General features: G+C 36.6%; 1 protein-coding gene across 1 annotated transcript in view; it reads right to left on the bottom strand.

The window, feature by feature from the left end:
• UGGT2 (UDP-glucose glycoprotein glucosyltransferase 2) overlaps positions 1 to 20,502 on the bottom strand; it is a 270,417-nt gene that overhangs the window by 101,067 nt on the left and 148,848 nt on the right. The window contains exons 21-24 of the mRNA XM_010358916.2: positions 9,111 to 9,317; positions 7,044 to 7,175; positions 1,383 to 1,507; positions 753 to 848 (exon numbers count right to left, since the gene is read on the bottom strand). Coding sequence (XP_010357218.2) covers positions 753 to 848; positions 1,383 to 1,507; positions 7,044 to 7,175; positions 9,111 to 9,317 — 560 coding nt within the window. The remainder of the gene's footprint in view (positions 1 to 752; positions 849 to 1,382; positions 1,508 to 7,043; positions 7,176 to 9,110; positions 9,318 to 20,502) is intronic.

Genomic DNA, 20,502 nt, shown 5'->3' with positions numbered 1-20,502 from the left:
AGAGAATATGGGCATAGAAATCACATATGATAGTGATTAAACAGCCTTTTATTTCCATCCTACCACAGGAGCCTGACAGAGTAAATCCTTGGACCCTTGGTACACGCAGCAGCTTTATAATGTGTCAACTTGACCAGGCTAAATCTTATTTTCCAGAATGTTTCTGGCTTGGGTGGGCAACAACAGAGATTCTCAGGAGATCTAGAGGACAGAGAGGCAGCAGCAGCAATTTTGCAGCTCACACACTAGCTGCTGATCTGCTGATTCACTTTGCTGGCCTGAGGCAGCAGCTGGGCCTACACTGTTCAGCTTTGCGTGGACCCTCCCTTCACTCGTCTGAACTCTTGCTCATGCTTGTGTGTTTAGCTTTGTGACAGAGGCCATCCTACATTTGATTAATCAGGACTCTTCCGTCACTTTACACATTGAAAATATAAAGATAATATTATCTATGACTATCTTGAGATACTGCAAAAATTACAAATGATGTTAAGCATGAAAGATATTAAAAATATGACAAATTATACTATGCTTAACTTACTAGAAATTTCGTATCCTCTCTCTCCATATATATTACCCTTTATTCACTAGAATATATAACTGGAATTTATCTTCCTAATGCTGTCAAGTACATTTATTCCCTAATAAATTACTTTTAGTTCTACCTTAAATTCTACCATGTTATGAAAACAAATGGAAATAATTGCATGCATTAAGAGAAAAACCACAAACAGATACGATTACATTCTTACCTGTGATTCTCCCTAAGAAATGTGACATCATATCGAGATGCACGCTTAGGCAAAGAGGACATAAGGGCATCAACTTTCATAATAAAGTCACTCGTGCTAGATAAACAAGACAAATAGTGTATGAGTTTTTTGGAAACAGAAAGTTCCATATTTCATGTTACAATTAATGCTTCAAGAAAGGCTTTATATATCTCAACATGGTTAAATCTACCAAAGTAGACTGCAAAGGGAGACCTATGTATAACAGCATTTCTCTAAAACAGTCACAGCCTTCAACACGATAAACACCAATAATGGATATTTACATATGAAGCAAAAGTATAAACAGAAATATGGGAACCATGCACACAACCTTTAGGAAAATGGTCACCTCTTGGGGAGGGAGGAGATTGGGGTGGATGGGTAAGAAACAAGGAGAAAGACAGCCAAGGCAAAGAAAACATTAACATCTACAATTTTGTGATGATGAGTAAATGGATGTCTTTTGTAATTTCCTTATATTCTTTATATATGTCTTTTGTTATACCTTTACTTGTCCATATATTTGAAACATTTTCTAATCTTAAAACAAAAACATTAGACTCAAAATACCAAACCCAAGTGAACTGCTCTTAGAACTTATATACTCACTTATTTGAGTTGATTCCCATATTTTCAACAATGTCTTTAATTTTCTCTCCTAAATTACTAAATGTTATCTTTTCCAACAAGTAAAAATCTTCTGCATACAAATCGTCATCTAAAGGTCCTAAAAACTTAAAATAAAAACCGTTATATCTTCTAGAAGATACTAGTTTAAGAAAACATTTCCTCATCAAATAGATTATTTGTTAAGCAAAAATGAATTAGAGATTAAAGATATGGTAATCCTGCCATTTACTAATCCTGCCATACACTAGGAAACAAAATACAAATACCTTCTCATACAAATACCTTCTCATTTGGATATTACAAATAACATCTGTATAAACACCAAAATCAAAGTGACAATATAAAAAAATTAGCAAATTATTTCCATTAGAAAGTTTTACTTTGAAACATAAATCATAAATCATGATTTGAAACATAAATCATGATGCTTCCAAATACAATTTCAATGTAAATTCAATTTTGAAAGCAATGGTCTATATTTTAAAAAATCTTTTAACTTCAATTTTCTTTCACATTCATCTATAAATTGTAGAATACACTATATAGACATGAATTACTTTATAAGAAAACCATAAAATAGCAAAACCCAAGAGACAAATCACATAAAAATCACATACTTACTGTAATAATACTGACCAGTCATCTTTTAACTGATACTGTATAAATGGTTAGGAGCCTAGCAAGGTCAGCTACATTAACTTTAAACCAGTAACTATAAAGTTAGAAGTTGCCAAATTGCCACATACCTAATTTCTCAGGATGGCTCTCCCATCACAACCACTACTGACTCTACTACCATGAGTACTTTCTGAGGAAGTTAGTACATACAATCATTCTAACATCACATACACACAGCCCTACTGTAGACTGACATAATCTTATGTATAAAACAATTATATTTAATTATAATCAGAAAACATGTCAACCAGAATATTTTTTTTCTTGGTAAAAAGACCAGAATGTAGTGGCTGTAACCAGATTTTCTCACTTCCCCTTCACCTGCTTCTGCAGTTCATCTTTTCTAAAAATTACTGAAGCATAGTTCTTGAATCTTTCTATCCCATTTTCTCATATCAAAGGTGACTAACTGGGATCTTGGCATCCCAACTAAATAAATATCATGTTTCACCTTAAATATAAAACATGGGCTCTTGAAAACACAAAAATGGGCACTATAATACTAAAAGTACTCATATAAACATTTCATTGTCTTAAGACATGATATAATTTTTAAAGTAATTTTGAAAGCACATTCAATGTTACATTTCCTAGTATGAATCAGCAGTCTTGGAAAAGAGTTGAATTTTATCTATACCACCTCTAGCGACAGGGGCAGTTTTGTCAGTAACACAGAATAAGGAAATAAAATCTTAAGTATTGTCTTAAAGGGTTAACTAGATTGGCTATCTTTATTGATCAAATTTACCAGAAAACTAGCTGTATTTTGCTTACTTTAAGCACAGCATCAAATAGGAGAAACCTAATGTTCCTGTGTCTTAGTTCTATTTAAAGTTGAACATTTGTGGAATAAAGTAACTTAAATAGCATAAAATCATGTAATGTACAAGTTGGGAAAAAGAACAATAAACTTGAAAATTACGTTGCTTAAATCTTCTTCATAACATTTTAGAAATGTGATTTTTCAGTTATATAGAGTAATTGCCATAACAGAAATGCATTACTTCATTTGACAGGTCATTAAAATTATAGAAAACTCTGTCAGATTTTCATCCACATACTGAGCTAAAAATCTCTCTCTACTCATAGAAGTTTGATCAACTAGTTTTGATTTTACGCTAACTTTTAGCTAGTGTAACACAAATTAAGTCTATAAATAACCACTATTTTTCATGATGCCCGTCAAATATTTTGAGAGAAAACAGCAGTTAATATTTACTGAAAATTCACTGTGTGTTTGGGTTCCTTCTATGTGCTTTAAATATTGTAGTATATTTAATCACTCCAACAATCCTGTAAGACAGATTATTACCATTCTCATTGTCCAAATGAAGAAATCAGGTCTCAAAGTGTAATGTAATAAATGGTGCAACTGGAATTTGAATCCAGATCTGTCTGACTATAAAACAAAAAAAAGACCTTGCTTTTTTTTCCTGCTCCCTGCTACCTTATGTCTTTCAGCAAATTGTGAATATGTAAAATAAATATTATTACAACAATGGCATTACTTGTGGCATTAAGATTAAATATGTCAATTTTAAATTATTCAGTATTTTTAAGAAACTATGTGATCATCATTGTACCCTAGTTGTTGATCATTTATAAATAATGTTAACTTTGCATATGTTCCAATTCTAATGGAAACATTTGAACAGGTTCAGAATGAAGATTTACACTAAAATATCATACTCATTTCATGCATTAAACTATCTGATTCCAAATTTTTATAACATCTGCCACATTGCTGTGATTATTAGGCTTTATAGCATTACTTTCAGAGTGATAAGCTAAGTATTACATGATTGCTCATAAAACACAATACTTATTTTCCAATATACTTTTCTATTAAAGCCACAGTTATACAAATAAAAGGATAATCAAAATTATGTGTTTCCATCAGTCAACACAAAAAGTCAACATAATTTGACTTAATATCTATCTCCAGCCCCAATCCTTCCTCTGCACTACACTCATATTCAATCACTTTCTCAGCAAATCTTTTTGGAAGTCCAAACTGAATTATCTTTCCTTCCTCTTATACTGCTCCCGACAACCCCACTCATCCTGCAGCCTTCCTCATCTTGATTCACAGTAACTCCATTCTGCCAGTAACTTAGTTCTCTCACATCTCACACCAAAGTCCCTGGAAAATTCCTGTGCATTCTTCATATAAAATACATCCCATATCCACTTCTTACTATCACCACTAGAACCATTCTGGTCCAAGCCACCATCATCTCTCATCTGGACTACGGCATTACCTCCCAACTGGCTCCCTGACCCCCTATAGTATATTCCCAAGTAACAGCCTCTAGTGATCCAAAGAAAACATTAGCTAGATGATGCCAATCTTAACCATGCACTTCCCAACTCATTCACAGAGTAAAGTGGGAGTCCTTAAACTTCCTATAAAACCCAATATGATCTGGCCCCCAGCTACTTCTCTGAGCTTCTCTCCTGACTGCTCTTTTCCTACCTGCTATTCTTAAAAGAGCAGACATGATTCACAGGAATCACAGACATGATCTCACCTCACGTCCTTTGCATTCGTTGTACTCTGTCTAGAACAATCCTCTTCCACATATTTGACATGGCTTCCTCCTTCACCTTCTTTGGTTCTTTGCCCAAATGACACTGCTATGAATGTGCTGTGGTTTGAATGTTTTTGTCCTCTCCAAAATTTATGTTGAAACTGAATCCGCAATGCAATAGTGCTGGGGGCCTAATGGGAGGTGTTTAGGTCATGAGGGCTGTGCCCTCAAAATGGACTAATGCCACTACAAAAAGGCTTTCAGGAGTGGGTTTGCTCTCTCTTGCCATGTAGGAACATAGCATTCATCCCCTTTTTACCCCACTGCCTTCTGCCATGTGAGGATGCAGCAAGAAAGCTACCATCAGATGCCAGTGCCTTGATCTTGGACTTCACAGACTCCAGAAGCATGAGAGAATACATTTCTGTTCTTTAATACATTTCTGAGATTATATAGTCTCGGGTATTTTGTTACGGCAGCACAAAACAAAGACAAAATGTGTCCCTCAAAATCCATGTGTTGAAACTTAGTGGCCAATATGATAGCACTGAGAGGTGTGGCCTTTGGGAGATGATTAAGCCACGACAGCTCTGCGCTCGTGAATGGAATTTGTATCCTTATAATAAAAGAGTTCAAGACTGAAGGGAGCACTCTGTTGCCCTTCTACCTTCCACCATGTAAAAACAGAGCAACAAGAGGCCATCCTGGAAGCAGATAGCAGCCCTCACCAGATGTCAATGGCAGCATGTTGGCCTTACATTTCCAAGCATCCAGAAGTATAAGAAATAAATTTCTGTTCTCTATAAATTAGCCAGTCTGTGGCATATTTTTATAGCAGCATAAACATACTTAAGATACATGCCTTATCAGTAAGGGTGCTGTTTGTTGTCTCTATCCATCAAAATATTAGCCTTATCAGTAAGGGTGCTGTTTGTTGTCTCTCTCTATCCATCAAATTATTAGCCCCATGAAAACCTAGTTGTTTACTGCTGTACCTTCAGCATCTACAAGAATGTTTGGTTCACAGTAGGTGTAAGATTAATATCTTAATATTTTTGTCAATTTTAAGGAAAGTGAGGACAAAACATAGTTTTATGTTTTGAGATATAAACATAGTCTTATGTTTATGAGCAATAAGTTGAACATAATTGTATCTAGTATTTATCATTAATGTCAATAACACTATATGAATTATATCGAAATGACAAAGAAGGCATAGGGTAGCTTTTCCCTAGTATATAACTAAAAGGCAAGGCACTAGATAAAATGGGTGCCATTGTTTCCCTCTTTATCCCTTAAAATGCTTGACATGGTCAAAGATAGCCAAAAGCTTTAGAACTGTTTCTAAAAGCTGTATCTCCTCCCAAAGTAACTTGTAAAGTGAAAAAGCAATGCTATTTATAGAGTTCTACATATCTCACTACCAAAATTCACCAATGCTTTTTACAATAAATGGCAGCTGTTGTATGTGTAAAATAGCACTGTACACAGATGAACCTGAATCTAACATGCAGGTGAGCAGAGTTCATAAATAAGTGAAAAACAAAACATTAAGAGTGCATTAGAACTTTGAAGATGATTTTGGGATATATAATTTGAAAATTCAAGCAACAGATATGTCAAACACACTGCATTCATTGATTTCTTAATAAACCTAAGCACCAGATTCAGTTTTTTACTTAAACAATTTGTATGAAATAAAATCAGACTATCATATTAAAAATATTAGTATATAGATATCATCCACTTATTTTGTATGTGTCTACAAAGATTATAATCAGAAAAACATTTATATTAACAGAAAAACCAGGATATAAAATTATATATAGTAGGATTACTAGGATGTATTCTAAAAAACCAAAAACGGCTATCTATGTATGGTAGAAAAAAGGGCTGGAAGGAAAAACAATAAGCTATTAAGTTTTATTAGGGTGGTTGGAGAGTAAGAGATTTCCTTCTCAGAGCTTTGTAAATATTTTATTAATAAAAACTACATGGCAATTTATACTACTTGATACTTCAAAACTTATAATAGTATCTAATGCCATTTAACATGAACAACTGTAGGAACAAGAAAAAAGACATAATAACCTACTTAGTACACCTACTACAACAGTGGTTCTCAATGACAATGTTTTGATGATGTGCATTAAGTTGTTTCTTCTAATACTTACATTAGAACAAAATAAAAGTAAGACACATAAAGAACATTCTTCCTTACCCGTATCATCGTTATCATTGAATGGGGGAAAGAATGAAGGAATGGGAAGTGTGTCATGACCCCATTTTATTTATGCTGAGTTGTGTCTGGTGTCTTGACCTCATGAACACCGTGCTGTGTGTGTCACATCAGGTGAATTGTGACAGAAAAAGTCAGACCAGTGCATTGCAGTGTCACTGAGAAAAGAGAGCAATAGCTTTTTCTACTTACTCTCCCATTGCTGACAATACCCATTTCTCCAGGACGCAATTTAAGTACATCTTGACAGAACAACTGGTGAGTTCGAAAAATATTCACTCCAACAGTGTTATATTTTTTCTCAAAAGCATTCTTATTCATCCCCTAAAGTAAAAGTTAAGATTGATGAAACTAATATGAGAACAGTAAATACATTAAATCATTTTGCTTTTAAAGCTACTTTAATATTAGTATAAAATTTTATATAATACTTTTAAAAACTATTTAGTATAATTTTCTTCTGAAAGAACATTTTTAAAAAAGGAATTGTGTTTTGACAAGTCATTTATAACATGCTTAAATCTTGTTACAAGTTGATACAGTTTGCTATTCATTCTTTGAGAATTTCAGAGAAATTACCAGATTAGTAAATTACTAGTGAACATCAATTTAAATAAAATTTGATATGAAGAAAATGAAATTAAATATTTATTAAATTCTGAACTCAGTACCTCTTATTTGTATTCTCAATTTAAAAAGTGTTAAAATGGAAATACTCCTTTCTCCCCATTATACTAATCCCAGAAGACCAGTTTAGTAATAATATATTTAAATATGGAAATAATAAAAATAACCCTTGGTCAAAGTAAAAAAAATATGGACATTCACAGAAAATAAGCCACATATATGCTCACTGCACCTTCATATTAAGGTGCATTTCTCTCTCTCAGTACTTCCCAAATTTTAATGTGCATATCAATCACCTGGTATCTTGTTAAAATGCAGAATCTACTTCAGTAGAATCAGGGCCTTAAATTCTGAATTTCTAACAAGTTCCCAGATGCTCTCTCATGATGATGAAAATGTTCTCTTGCATTGTCCAATATGGCAGCCAAGGCCTCATGTGGTTATGCGGCATTCAAAATGTGGCTACTATGACTGAGGAACTGAATTTAAAATCGTATTTAATTTTAATTTAAGTATAAATAGCCATATGTAGCCAGTGGCTGTGGTGTGGACCGTGTAGGCCCTGATCCTCTTTACCTTCAAAATCCCCATTCCAATCATCCCCTTTCTGACTGCAACCTCATGACCATCCCCATCCCTAGATCAACAATTACTCAACCTTTCAGTCCACAGACTCTACCATTTATTCACTGTCCATCATCCTTCCCATGGCATAATTTCCTTTTAACCAAGTTCTATTTCAGGGTACTTTACTAAAACCAAAACTTTCTCCATGTTTAGCTCCCTCGAATGCTCCCCCTCAGTCATATTCACTGGGCCAAACCCCAACCTTGGTTAAACAAAACTCTGCTGAGTCTGCAACTGGACGAAAACAGTAAAATATAGCTGGAGAGAAACATATGACCAATGCTGAGCTCACTTTAAATATATGATCATTAATCTCAAGTGGGCCCTCAGCAATGACCAGAAATCTTCCTTCACTAGTATATTTAATTTACTTTCTCACTCTCAGAATAATAGTAAAATATTCAACATTTCCGCTTTTTGTCCTCGACCCTTTAAAAATACATCCTGCCACTCTAATCCTTAGCTAATGATCTGAATTTTGAAAGCAAATCAATCAAAACAACTTATAAATATTTTGTCTGTCTTTCCTCCTACAATGTAAGCTCCACAAAGAACTGGGACAGGGACTCCATCTGCTTGTTCACAAGTTTATCTCCATTGTCTGATAAACAATCAATATGTATTTTTTGAATGAATAATAATTCTTTCTTCAAGAGGATCACCACTGAAATTCCCCCCATAATGGACCCCTTCAGTGAAATACCTGAGATTTACATAACGCTATAACCCCCAATTATTGGCTTAAGTACATATCCTAACTAAAATGCCATCAACTTTAAGAATCATGAAGTAGTTAATGAAACATACGAAATTTGATTTATTAAATGCCTCTGTACAAAGTCATATCATTTAATGTTTATCTTTTCCCATTTGAAAAGGAATGTTTATTATCTCCATTTGTTTAAACCTATTAATCTTTTTCAGTAATAGTATCTCCAAATACATTCACTTATACTTTTAAAATATGCAATACGTACATATTTAATATTTCAAATAGCTACTGACCTCAATAAGGAATGTTTTAATTTTATCTCCAGAGTAAATAGCTGTAGCAGTTTCTTCCTTTGCCAGTTGCCCAAGAAAGCTTCTCAAAAACCCGGTCTTCTGTGTAAGAAAAGCTGCCAAAATTCCTCTAGAAATAGCTGTGTTCTCTTCATTTATTTTTGATGTAGGATTATAAATAATCCCCAATCGACTATGAACACTTGTTTTCTGAAAACACATTTAGAGATTAAAAGGAACAGTATCCTACATATCTTTTTACAGGTGAATATATTTTCTTTCCCATCCAGTTTGTTCACTGTATCATGCACCATCTTTCACTATCAAAGCCCTCCTATGTTGACTGTACTAAATGTGATATACCACTGAAAAAGCCTAACAATCATTTTACTAACTCTAATTTCTTCACATCTTTGCATAATGATTCCTTTGTAATGTAACATTATATTTAAGCTTTTTGTATGTGAAATAAAACAAATAAAAAATACACAAGACAAAATGTAGAGCATAGTGAATTAACCCATACAACTACTATCCTGGTCACTGGCACTGCCAGCAAACCCCAAAAATATTCCTCAGATCTCTGTCAATTACACTTTCTAACCTTCCCACTTTTCTAAAAACAACCACTCTCTTGTCATTTATGGTAATAACAGCTTTGCTGTTCTTTATAGTTTATTCCCTAAGCTTGCATTGCTAAACACTTAATCAATTTTAAATTTCATATAAATGGAATCATGCAGTATTACTTTGTGTTCTTTCTCCACTCAATAATGTGAGATTTATCAATACTGTTTTCTGTAGCTGTAGTCAATTTTCAGTACTGTACAGAATTCCATCATATGAATATACATTCTTTTATCCATTCTACTGTTGCTAGACATCTGAGTTTTTTCCAGTTTAGAGCTCTAAAAACAGGATATACATATCTTCCATTTCAGAAGATGCTAAACAGTTTTTCAAAATAATTGTACTAGTTTTCACTCCTACTAGCAACAGTTCCATCACCTCACAGCCTAAGAAACACTTTGTATTGTCAGATTTTAATTTAACTCATTATCGTACATATGTAAAAATACCTCATCAGGTTTTTAATTTGCTTTTCTCTTATCATTAATGATACTGAACACCCTTTGATATGTTCTTTGGCTTCTTTTCTGACTTGCCTGTTCAACCTGCTTCCAGTAGTTTTTGGATTATCTTTTTTGGCCCCTGACTTGGAAGAGTTTGATTTCTAAGACTTAAGGGCTTTTTTTGGTTATATGTGTAAAGATATGCTTCTCCCATTCTATGGCTTGTTTTGTAGTGTACTGATGATGTGTTATGATGGGAAGCAGTCCTTAATTTTAAAGTAGTTCCATTTATTGGTATCATACCTGATGGCTACTGGGTTTTGGGTCTCATTTTAGAAATCTTTCTCTAAAGTCAAAAAGATAATCTATATTATCTTTAAGAAGATTTATTGTTTTGCCTTTTATGTTTAGCTCTATAATCCAACTGGAATCAATTTTTGTGTATGACGTGAAAAGAGGAAAGTGTCAAAGATTACCCTTACTGTTCCATAAAGCCAACTTTGTTATAAATCAAGTGTTAACATATGCATGGCTCTATTTCTGGGTTCTCTAATCTTCTTCCATTGCTCTATTTTTCTATCCTTGTGCTAATACCAAACTGCATTCAATTATGTAGTTTTATCAAAGATCTTGATATCCAGTAAAGCTGTTATCACTTTTTCTGCTTTAAGATTATTTTAGCTACTCTTGGTGCTTTGAATTTCTGGATGAGTTTTTGAATCTGCTTGACAATTTCCACAAAAATTTCCAGTGTTTGATATTGTTCATACTATTGGAAATGGTATCTTTACTTAAATTGCATTTCTTGTTTGTTGCAACTCTGAGAAATATAATTAATTATTGGACATTGACCTGGTACTAAACAACCTTAAACTATATAATTAATTCTAATAATTTATATGTGGATATGTACTTTCTGTGTAAACAATTTGGAATGGCAATTAGAAGATAATAAAGATTATACAATCTGAAGAACAGAATGTAAAAAGAATGAAAAAAATGAACAGGTTCTCAGAGAAACGTGGGACACCATTAAGCATGCCAACATATGCATAATAGAAGACCCAGGAAGAGAAGAAAAAAGAAACGTAGAAAATATTTAAAAAAAAAAAAAACCACTGAAAGTTTCTCAGTTTTGATTAATAACATAATTTACAAATCTAAGAAGCTCAATGTACTCCAATAAGGATAAATGTAAAGATATCCACAGCCAGGCACATGAGTCAAAATGTTAAAAGCAAAAGCTAAAATCTTGAAAAGAGCAAGAGAAATGTTTTTTTCATTGTATACAAAAGAATCTCAATAACATTAAAGGCTAACTTCTTATCAGAAACAACAGAAGCCAGAAGGCAATGAGATGGGGGCGTTCCAAGATGACCGAATAGGAACAGCTCCAGTCTGCAGTTCCCAGCATGATCGACGCAGAAGATGGGTGATTCCTGCACTTCCAACTCAGGTACCTCGTTCATCTCATTGGGACTGGTGAGAGTGTGGGTGCAGCCCATGGAGGGCGAGCCGAAGCAGGGCAGGGCGTCGCCTCACCCGGGAAGCACAAGGGGTTGGGGAATTTCCCTTTCCTAGCCAAGGGAAGGCGTGACAGACTACCTGGAAAAACGGGACATTCCCACCCAAATACTGTGATTTTCCCATAGGTCTTAGCAACCGGCAGACAAAGTGATTCTCTTCCGTGCTCAATTCGGCAGGTCCCACGCCCACGGAGCCTTGCTCACTGCTAGCGCAGCAGTCTGAGATTGAACTGCAAGGGGGCAGCCTGGCTGGGGGAGGGGCATCCACCATAGCTGAGGCTTGAGTGGGTAGACAAAGCGGCCGGGAAGGTCTAACTAGGCACAGCCCACTGCAGCTCAGAAAGGCCTACTGCCTCTAGACTCCACCTCTGTGGGCCGAGCTTAGCAGAACAAAAGGCAGCAGACAATTCCTGCAGACTTAAACATTTGTAGAATGGAACCAAGTTGGAAAACACTATTCAGGATATTATGCTGGAGAACTTCCCCAAACTAGCAAGGCAGGCCAAGGTTCAAATTCAGGAAATACAGTGAACAACACAAAAATACTCCTCGAGAAGCACAAACCCCAGACACATAATCATGAGATTCACCAAGGTTGAAATGAAGGAAAAAGTGTCAATGGCAACCAGAGAGAAAGGTCGAGTTACCCACTAAGGGAAGCCCATCAGACTAACTGTGGACCTCTCCGCAGAAACCCTACGAGCCGGAAGAGAGTGGGGGCCAATATTCAACATTCTTAAAGGAAAGAAATTTCAACCCAGAATTTCATAGCCGCCTAACTAAGCTTCATAAGTGAAGGAGAAATAAAATACTTTACAGACAAGCAAATGCTGAGAGATTCTGTCACCACCAGGCCTGCCTTACAAGAGGTCCTGAAGGAAGCACTGAACATGGAAAGGAACAACCAGTACCAGCCACTGCAAGAACAGGCCAAATTGTAAAGACCATTGGTGCTATGAAGAAACTGCATCAATTAATGGGCAAAATAACCAGCGAACATCGTAACGACAGGATCAAATTCACACATAACAATATTAATGTTAAACTTAAATGGGCTAAATGCCCCAATTAAAAGACACAGACTGGCAAATTGGATAGAGTCAAGACCCATCAGGGTGCTGTATTCAGGAGACCCATTTCATGTGCAGACACACATAGGTTCAAAATAAAGGGATGGAGGAAGATCTACCAAGCAAATGGAAAGAAAAAAGAGCAGGGGTTGCAATCCTAGTCTCTGATAAAACAGACTTTGAATCAACAAAGATTAAAAGAGACAAAGAAGGCCATTATATAATGGTAAAGGGATCAATTCAACAAGAAGAGCTAACTATCCTAAATATATATGCATGCAATACAGGAGCACCCAGATTCATAAAGCAAGTCCTTGGAGACCCACAAAGACACTTAGACTCCCACACAATAATAATGGGAGACTTTAACACCACACTGTCAATATTAGACAGATCAACGAGACAAAAAGTTAACAAGGATATCCAGGACCTGAACTCAGCTCTGCACCAAGCAGACCTATTAGACACCTAAAGAAGTCTCCACTCCAAATCAACAGAATAGACATTCTTCTCAGCACCACACTGCAATTATTCTAAAATTGACCATATAATTGGAGTAAAGCACTCCTCAGCAAATGTAAAAGAACAGAAATCACAACAAACCATCTCTCAGACCACAAGGCAATCAAATTAGAACTCAGGATTAAGAAACTTACTCAAAACCGCTCAACCACATGGAAACTGGACAACCTGCTCCTGAATGACTACTGGATAAATAACGAACAAAGGCAGAAATAAAGATGTTTTTTGAAACCAATGAGAACAAAGACACAATGTACCAGAATCTCTGGGACACATTTAAAGCTGTGTGTAGTGGGAAATTTATAGCACTAAATGCCCACAAGAGAAAGCAAGAAAGATCTAAAATCAACACCCTAACATCACAACTAAAAGAACTAGAAAAGCAAGAGCAAACACATTCAAAAGTTAGCAGAAGGCAAGAAATATTTAAGATCAGAGTAGAACTGAAAGAGATAGAGACACAAAAAACCCTTCAAAAAATCAATGACTCCAGGAGCTGGTTTTTTGAAAAGATCAACAAAATAGACCGCTAGCAAGACTAATAAAGAAGAATAAAATAGACACAATAAAAAATGATAAAGGGGATATCACCCCCGATTCACAGAAATACAAACTACCATCAGAGAATACTATAAACACCTCTACGCAAATAAACAAGAAAATCTAGAAGAAATGTATAAATTCCTGGACACATACACCCTCCCAACACTAAACCAGGAAGAAGCTGAATCTCTGAATAGACCAATAACAGGCTATGAAATTGAGGCAATAATTAATAGCCTACCAACTAAAAAAAGTCCAGGTCTAGACAGATTCAGAGTCAAATTCTACCACAGGTACAAAGAGGAGCTGGTACCAGGCCGTCTGAAACTATTCCAATCAACAGAAAAAGAGGGAATCTTCCCTAACTCAACTTATGAGGCCAATATCGTCCTGATACCAAAGCCTGGCAGAGACACAACAAAAAAAGAGAATTTTAGACCAATATCCCTGATGAACATCAATGAGAAAATCCTCAATAAAATACTGGCAAACCGAATGCAGCAGCACATCAAAAAGCTTATCCACCATGATCAAGTCAGCTTCATCCCTGGGATGCAAGACTGGTTCAATATATGCAAATCAATAAACATAATCTATCACATAAACAGAACCAATGACAAAAACCACATGATTATCTCAATAGATGCAGAAAAGGCCTTCGACAAAACTCAACAGTCATCATGCTAAAAACTCTCAATAAACTAGGTATTGACAGAACGTATCTCAAAATAATAAGAGCTAGTTATGACAAACCCACAGCCAATATCACACTGAATGGGCAAAAACTGGAAGCATTCCCTTTGAAAATCAGCAGAAGACAGGGACGCCCTCTCTCACCACTCCTATTTAACACAGAGTTGGAAGTTCTGGCCAGGGCAATCAGGCAGGAGAAAGAAATAAAGGGTATTCAATTAGGAAAAGAGGAAGTCAAATTGTTCCTGTTTGCAGATGACATGATTGTATATTCAGAAAACCCCATCGTCTCAGCCCAAAATCTCCTTAAGGAGATAAGCAACTTCAGCAGTCTCAGGATACAAAATCAACGTGCAAAAATCACAAGCATTCCTATACACCATTAACAGACAGAGAGCCAAATCATGAGTGAATTCCCATTCACAATTGCTACAAGGAGAAAAAAATACCTAGGAATCCAACTTACAAGGGATGTGAAGGACCTCTTCAAGGAGAACTACAAACCACTGCTCAAAGAAATAAAAGAGGACACAAACAAATGGAAGAATATTCCATGCTCATGGATAGGAAGAATCAGTGTCATGAAAATAGCCATACTGCCTAAAGTAATTTATAGATTCAATGCCATCCCCATCAAGCTACCAATGACTTTCTTCACAGAATTGGAAAAAAACTACTTTAAACTTCATATGGAACCCAAAGTCTGCATCGCCAAGACAATCCTAAGCAAAAAGAACAAAGCTGGAGGCATCATGCTACCTGACTTCAAACTATACTACAAGGCTACAGTAACCAAAACAGCACAGTACTGATACCAAAACAGAGAGACAGACCAATGGAACAGAACACAGACCACAGAAATAACACCACACATCTACAACCATATGATCTTTGACAACCCTGACAAAACAAGAAATGGGGAAAGGAGTCCCTATTTAATAAATGGTGCTGGGAAAACTGGCTAGCCATATGCAGAAAGCTGAAATTGCATCCCTTCCTTACACCTTATACAAAAATTAACTCAAGATGGATTAGAGACCTAAATGTTAGACCTAAAACCATAAAAACCCTAGAAGAAAACGTAGGCAATACCATTTAGGACATAGCCATGGGCAAGGACTTCATTACCAAAACACCAAAAGCAATGGCAACAAAAGCCAAAATAGACAAATGGGATCTAATTAAAGTAAAGAGCTTCTGCACAGCAAAAGAAACTACTATCAGACTAAACAGGTAATCTACAGAATGGGAGAAAATTTTTGCCATCTACCCATCTGACAAAGGGCTAATATCCAGAATCTGCAAAGAACTTAAACAAATTTACAAGAAAAAAACAAACCCATCAAAAAGTGGGCGAAGGAAATGAACAGACACTTCTCAAAAGAAGACATCTATGCAGTCAATAGACACATGAAAAAATGCTCATCATCACTGGTTATCAGAGGAGTACAAATCAAAACCACAATGAGATACCATCTCATGCCAGTTAGAATGGTGATCATTAAAAAGTCAGGAAATAACAGGTGCTGGAGAGGATGTGGAGAAATAGTAACGCTTTTACACTGTTGGTGGGACTGTAAATTAGTTCAACCATTGTGGAAGACAGTGTGGTGATTCCTCAAGCATCTAGAACTAGAATTACCATTTGACCCAGCAATCCCATTACTGCATATATACCCAAAGGATTATAAATCATGCTACTATAAAGACACATGCACATTTGTGTTTATTGTGGCACTACTCACAATATCAAAGACTTGGAACCAACCCAAATGTCCATCAATGATAGATTGGATTAAAAAAATGTGGCACATATACCTCATGGAATACTATGCAGCCATAAAAAAGGATGAGTTCATGTCCTTTTCAGGGACATGGATGAAGCTGGAAACCATCATTCTCAGGAAACTATCATAAGGACAGAAAACCAAACACTGCATGTTCTCACTCATAGGTAGGAATTGAACAATGAGATCACTTGGACACAGGGCGGAGAACATCACACACTGGGGCCTGCTGGGGGCTGGGGGGCTGGGGGAGGGATAGCATTAGGAGACATACCTAATGTAAATGATAAGTTGATGGGTACAGCAAACCATCACGGCACATGTATACCTATGTATCAAACCTGCACGTTGTACACATGTATCTTAGAACTTAAAGTATAATTTAAAAAAAAGAAGGCAATGAAATGATATATTCAAAGTGTTAAAATATTCCTTACAACCACTATAAAGTTTCTTAAAACTACTGGCATCTGCTTAAATTTACAAAGGCAGAAGAAAGCAAGCTACGAAAGGAGAGAATTAAAATATATAGAAAGGATAATTAATAGAATTAAAACTCTAAATGGCTGCGCACAGTGGCTCCTGCTTATAATCCCAGCACTCTGGGAGGCTGAGGCAGGTGGATCACCTGAGGTGAGGATTTTGAGACCACCGTGGCCATGATGGTGAAAATCCATCTCTACTAAAAAAAAATACAAAAATTAGCTGGGTGTGGTGGTGCACACCTGTCATCCCAAGCACATGGGAGGCAGAGGCAGGAGAATCACTTGAACCCAGGAGGAGGAGGGTGCAGTGAGCCGAGACTGCACCACTGTACTCCAGCCTGGGCGATTGAGTGAGACTCTTTCAAAAAAAAAAACAAAAAAACAAAAACAAAAAACTCCCCATAAAACTCTTAAATATAAAAATTATGAAGAAATTTTAAAAGACTGATAGTTCTAATATAGACATTTTTTAACTGTCAAGAACATCACACACTAATTTAAATGATGTCAAAAGGTAAAATGACATGCAAAATATTAATCTACAAAATGCTTCTATGGGTCAATGATAGAATCGTAACACCTACAAGCCTGATATTATTCTTCTGTTATCTCATCTCTTCCCCTTGCTGTGTTCTAGCCATACACTTTGCTGTCTTCTTACATAAAGTACGTTCTTGCATTAGAACCTCTGCATCAGCTAGACACTCTGGTGGGAATATATTTTCCATCAGTATTTGAATTGTTAATTCCCTCAATTCCTTCAGGTCATTGCTGAAATGTCATCTTCTCAATGAGGCGTATCCTGCCAACCTTATTTGAAATTGTAATCTGTCTGCAATCTGACTCTCTGCTCCTGAGCCTCCCTTACCCAGTTCTTTTTCTTTTTCCACAGCATTTCTCACCTTCTTGACATGTAACTCAACTTACATATATGTCTATCACTTACTGCCTGTCTCCCTATCCACACTACTCCTGCTAAAATTTAACCTGCATAAGAGAAAATACCTTAATATTGTAAACTAATATATCCCCAGAAGGGAGAATACAGTCACTCAAATACTTAGACAGTAAACGAATAATAAATAGATTACATATGAAAATGACATACTTACTTAGATGCAAAAAATACACTTATCCCTGTGGAAGTTTTAGCCACTCCAGCCAGGGTTATAAGGACAGATCTCTGATCTCTCCCTGGGACAGGGCTTCCGGGGGAGGGTCGCGACCATCCCTACAGATTGGTCGAGTCAGCTGTTCCAACCTGCCAGCTTTGGAGAGTCCAAACAGTCTAGACAAGGAAGGCTCCCCCGCCAACAGAGCATAGCTACTCTGCCTGATCAGGGCCAGACTGCTTCTTTAAGCAGCACCCCAGCCATTCCTCCTCCCTGGGGAGGACCTCTCTGCAGCGGCTTCAGCCACACCAGCCAGGATTACAAAGACAAAGCTTTGATCTCTTCCTGAGACAGAGTTCCCAGTGGGAGGAGCATCTACCATCTCTGCAGTTTGGCTGACTCAGCTGTTCCAGTCAGCTGGCTTTGGAGAGTCCAAACAGTCTGGGTGAGAAATGATTCACCCCAACATAGCACACCTGCTCTAGCAAAAAGCAGCCAGACTGCCTATTTAAGCAGGTCCCTGATCCCATTCTTCCTATCTACATAAGACCTCACAACAAGGGTCTCCAGCCACCTGCTGTAGGTGTGTTTGGACTGGCAATAGGTCTGCACCCCTCTAGGACAGAGCTTCTGGAATGACCTGGCTGCCATCTTTGTTGTTTCGCAGCCTTCACTGGTGATACCTCTGGGTACAGGAAAAACAGAAGCAAGTAGGGTGTGGGGTGGACCCTCAGCAAACTGCAGCAGCCCTACAGAAGAGTGGCTTGCCCGTTAAAAACAAACAGAAAGCAACAAAATCATCATCATCAAAAAGGACCCCACAAAAACCCCATTCAAACGTCAGCAAACTCAGAAATCAAAGATGAGAAAAAAATTGAAGCAAAAATGCTGAAAACTCAAAAGGCCAGAGTGTCTCTTCTCCAAATGACTGCAACATCTCTCATCTCTCCCCTAAGGGGACAGAACTGGGCCGAGGCTGAGATGGCTGAAATGATGGAAGTAGGCTTCAGAAGGTGGGTAATAAGGAACTTTACTAAGCTAAAGGAGCATGTTCTAACCCACTGCAAAGAAGCTAAGCACTATGATAAAACACTACAGGAGCTGTAAGCCAGAACAATCAGTTTAGAGAGGAATACAAATGACCTGATGGAAGTGAAAAACACAACATGAGAACTTCACAATGTAACCACAAGTATCAATAACTGAACAGACCAAGCAGAGGAAAAAAATTTCAGAACTTGAAAATTATCTTGCTGAAATAAGGCAGGTAGACAACATTAAAGAAAAAAGAATGAAAAGGAACAAACAAAACCTCCGAGAACTATGGGATTATGTAAAAGGAGCAAACCTATGACTGATGGGGTACCTGAAAGAAACAGGGAGAAAAGAACCAAGTTGAAAAACATACTTGAGGATATCATCCAGGAGAACTTCCCCAACCTAGCAGGAAAGGCCAACATTCAAATTCAGGAAATGCGGAGAACCCCAGTAAGATCCTCCATGAAAAGATCAACCACAAGACATATAATCATCAGATTCTCCAAGGTTGAAATGAAAGAAGAAATGTTAGAGGGCAGCCAGAGAGAAAGGCTAGGTCATCCACAAAAGGAAGCCCATCAGACTAACAGCAGACCTCTCAGCTGAAACCCTACAAGCCAGAAGAGATTGGGGCCAATATTCAACATTCTTAAAGAATTCCCAATTCATTTCTTAAAGAATTCCCAATTCATTTCTTAAAGAAAAAATTCTGAAGGAATTCTCAAAGAAAAGAATTTCCAGAATTTCATATCTGGAAACTAAGCTTCATAAGCAAGGAGAAGCAAATGCTGAGGGAATTCATCACCATCAGCCTGCCTTGCAAGAGCTTCTGAAGGAAGCATTAAGTATGGAAAGGAAAAACCATTAGCAGCCACGACAAATACACACTGAAGTACACAGACCAGTGACACTATAAATCAACCACATAAACAAGTCTGCAAAATAACCAGCTAGCATCATGATGACAGCATCAAATTCACACATAACAATACTAACCTTAAATGTCAATGGGTTAAATGCCCCAAGTAAAAGACAAAGAATGGCAAGCTGTGTAAACAGTGAAGACCCATCAACACACTGTCTTCAAGAGATCCATCTCACATGGAAAGACACATAAAGGCTCAAAATAAAGAGATGGAGGAAAATTTATGAGCAAATGGAAAACAGAAAAAAAGCAACAAAGATTAAAAAAGAACGTTACATAATTATAAAGGGTTCAATTCAAGAAAGCTAACTATCCTAAATATATATGCACCCAATACAGAAGCACCCAGATTCATAAAGCAAATTCTTAAGAGACCTACAACGAGACTTACACTCCCACACAATAATAGTGAGAGAGCTTAACACCCCACTAGTAATATTAGAGAGATGATCGAGACAGAAAATTAACAAAAATATTCAGGATCAAGTGGACTTGACATATATTGACAGAAATCTCCACCAAAACCCAACAAAATATACATTCTTCTCAATGCCACATGACACTTACTCTAAAACTGATCACATAATTGGAAGTAAGACGTTCCTCGGCAAATGCAAAAGA

This window comes from Rhinopithecus roxellana, chromosome 18 (assembly GCF_007565055.1).
Source record: "Rhinopithecus roxellana isolate Shanxi Qingling chromosome 18, ASM756505v1, whole genome shotgun sequence".
Taxonomy (NCBI): domain Eukaryota; kingdom Metazoa; phylum Chordata; class Mammalia; order Primates; family Cercopithecidae; genus Rhinopithecus; species Rhinopithecus roxellana.
The sequence above is the reverse complement of the archived record's forward strand: the minus strand, read 5'-3'. Positions and strand labels throughout refer to the sequence as shown.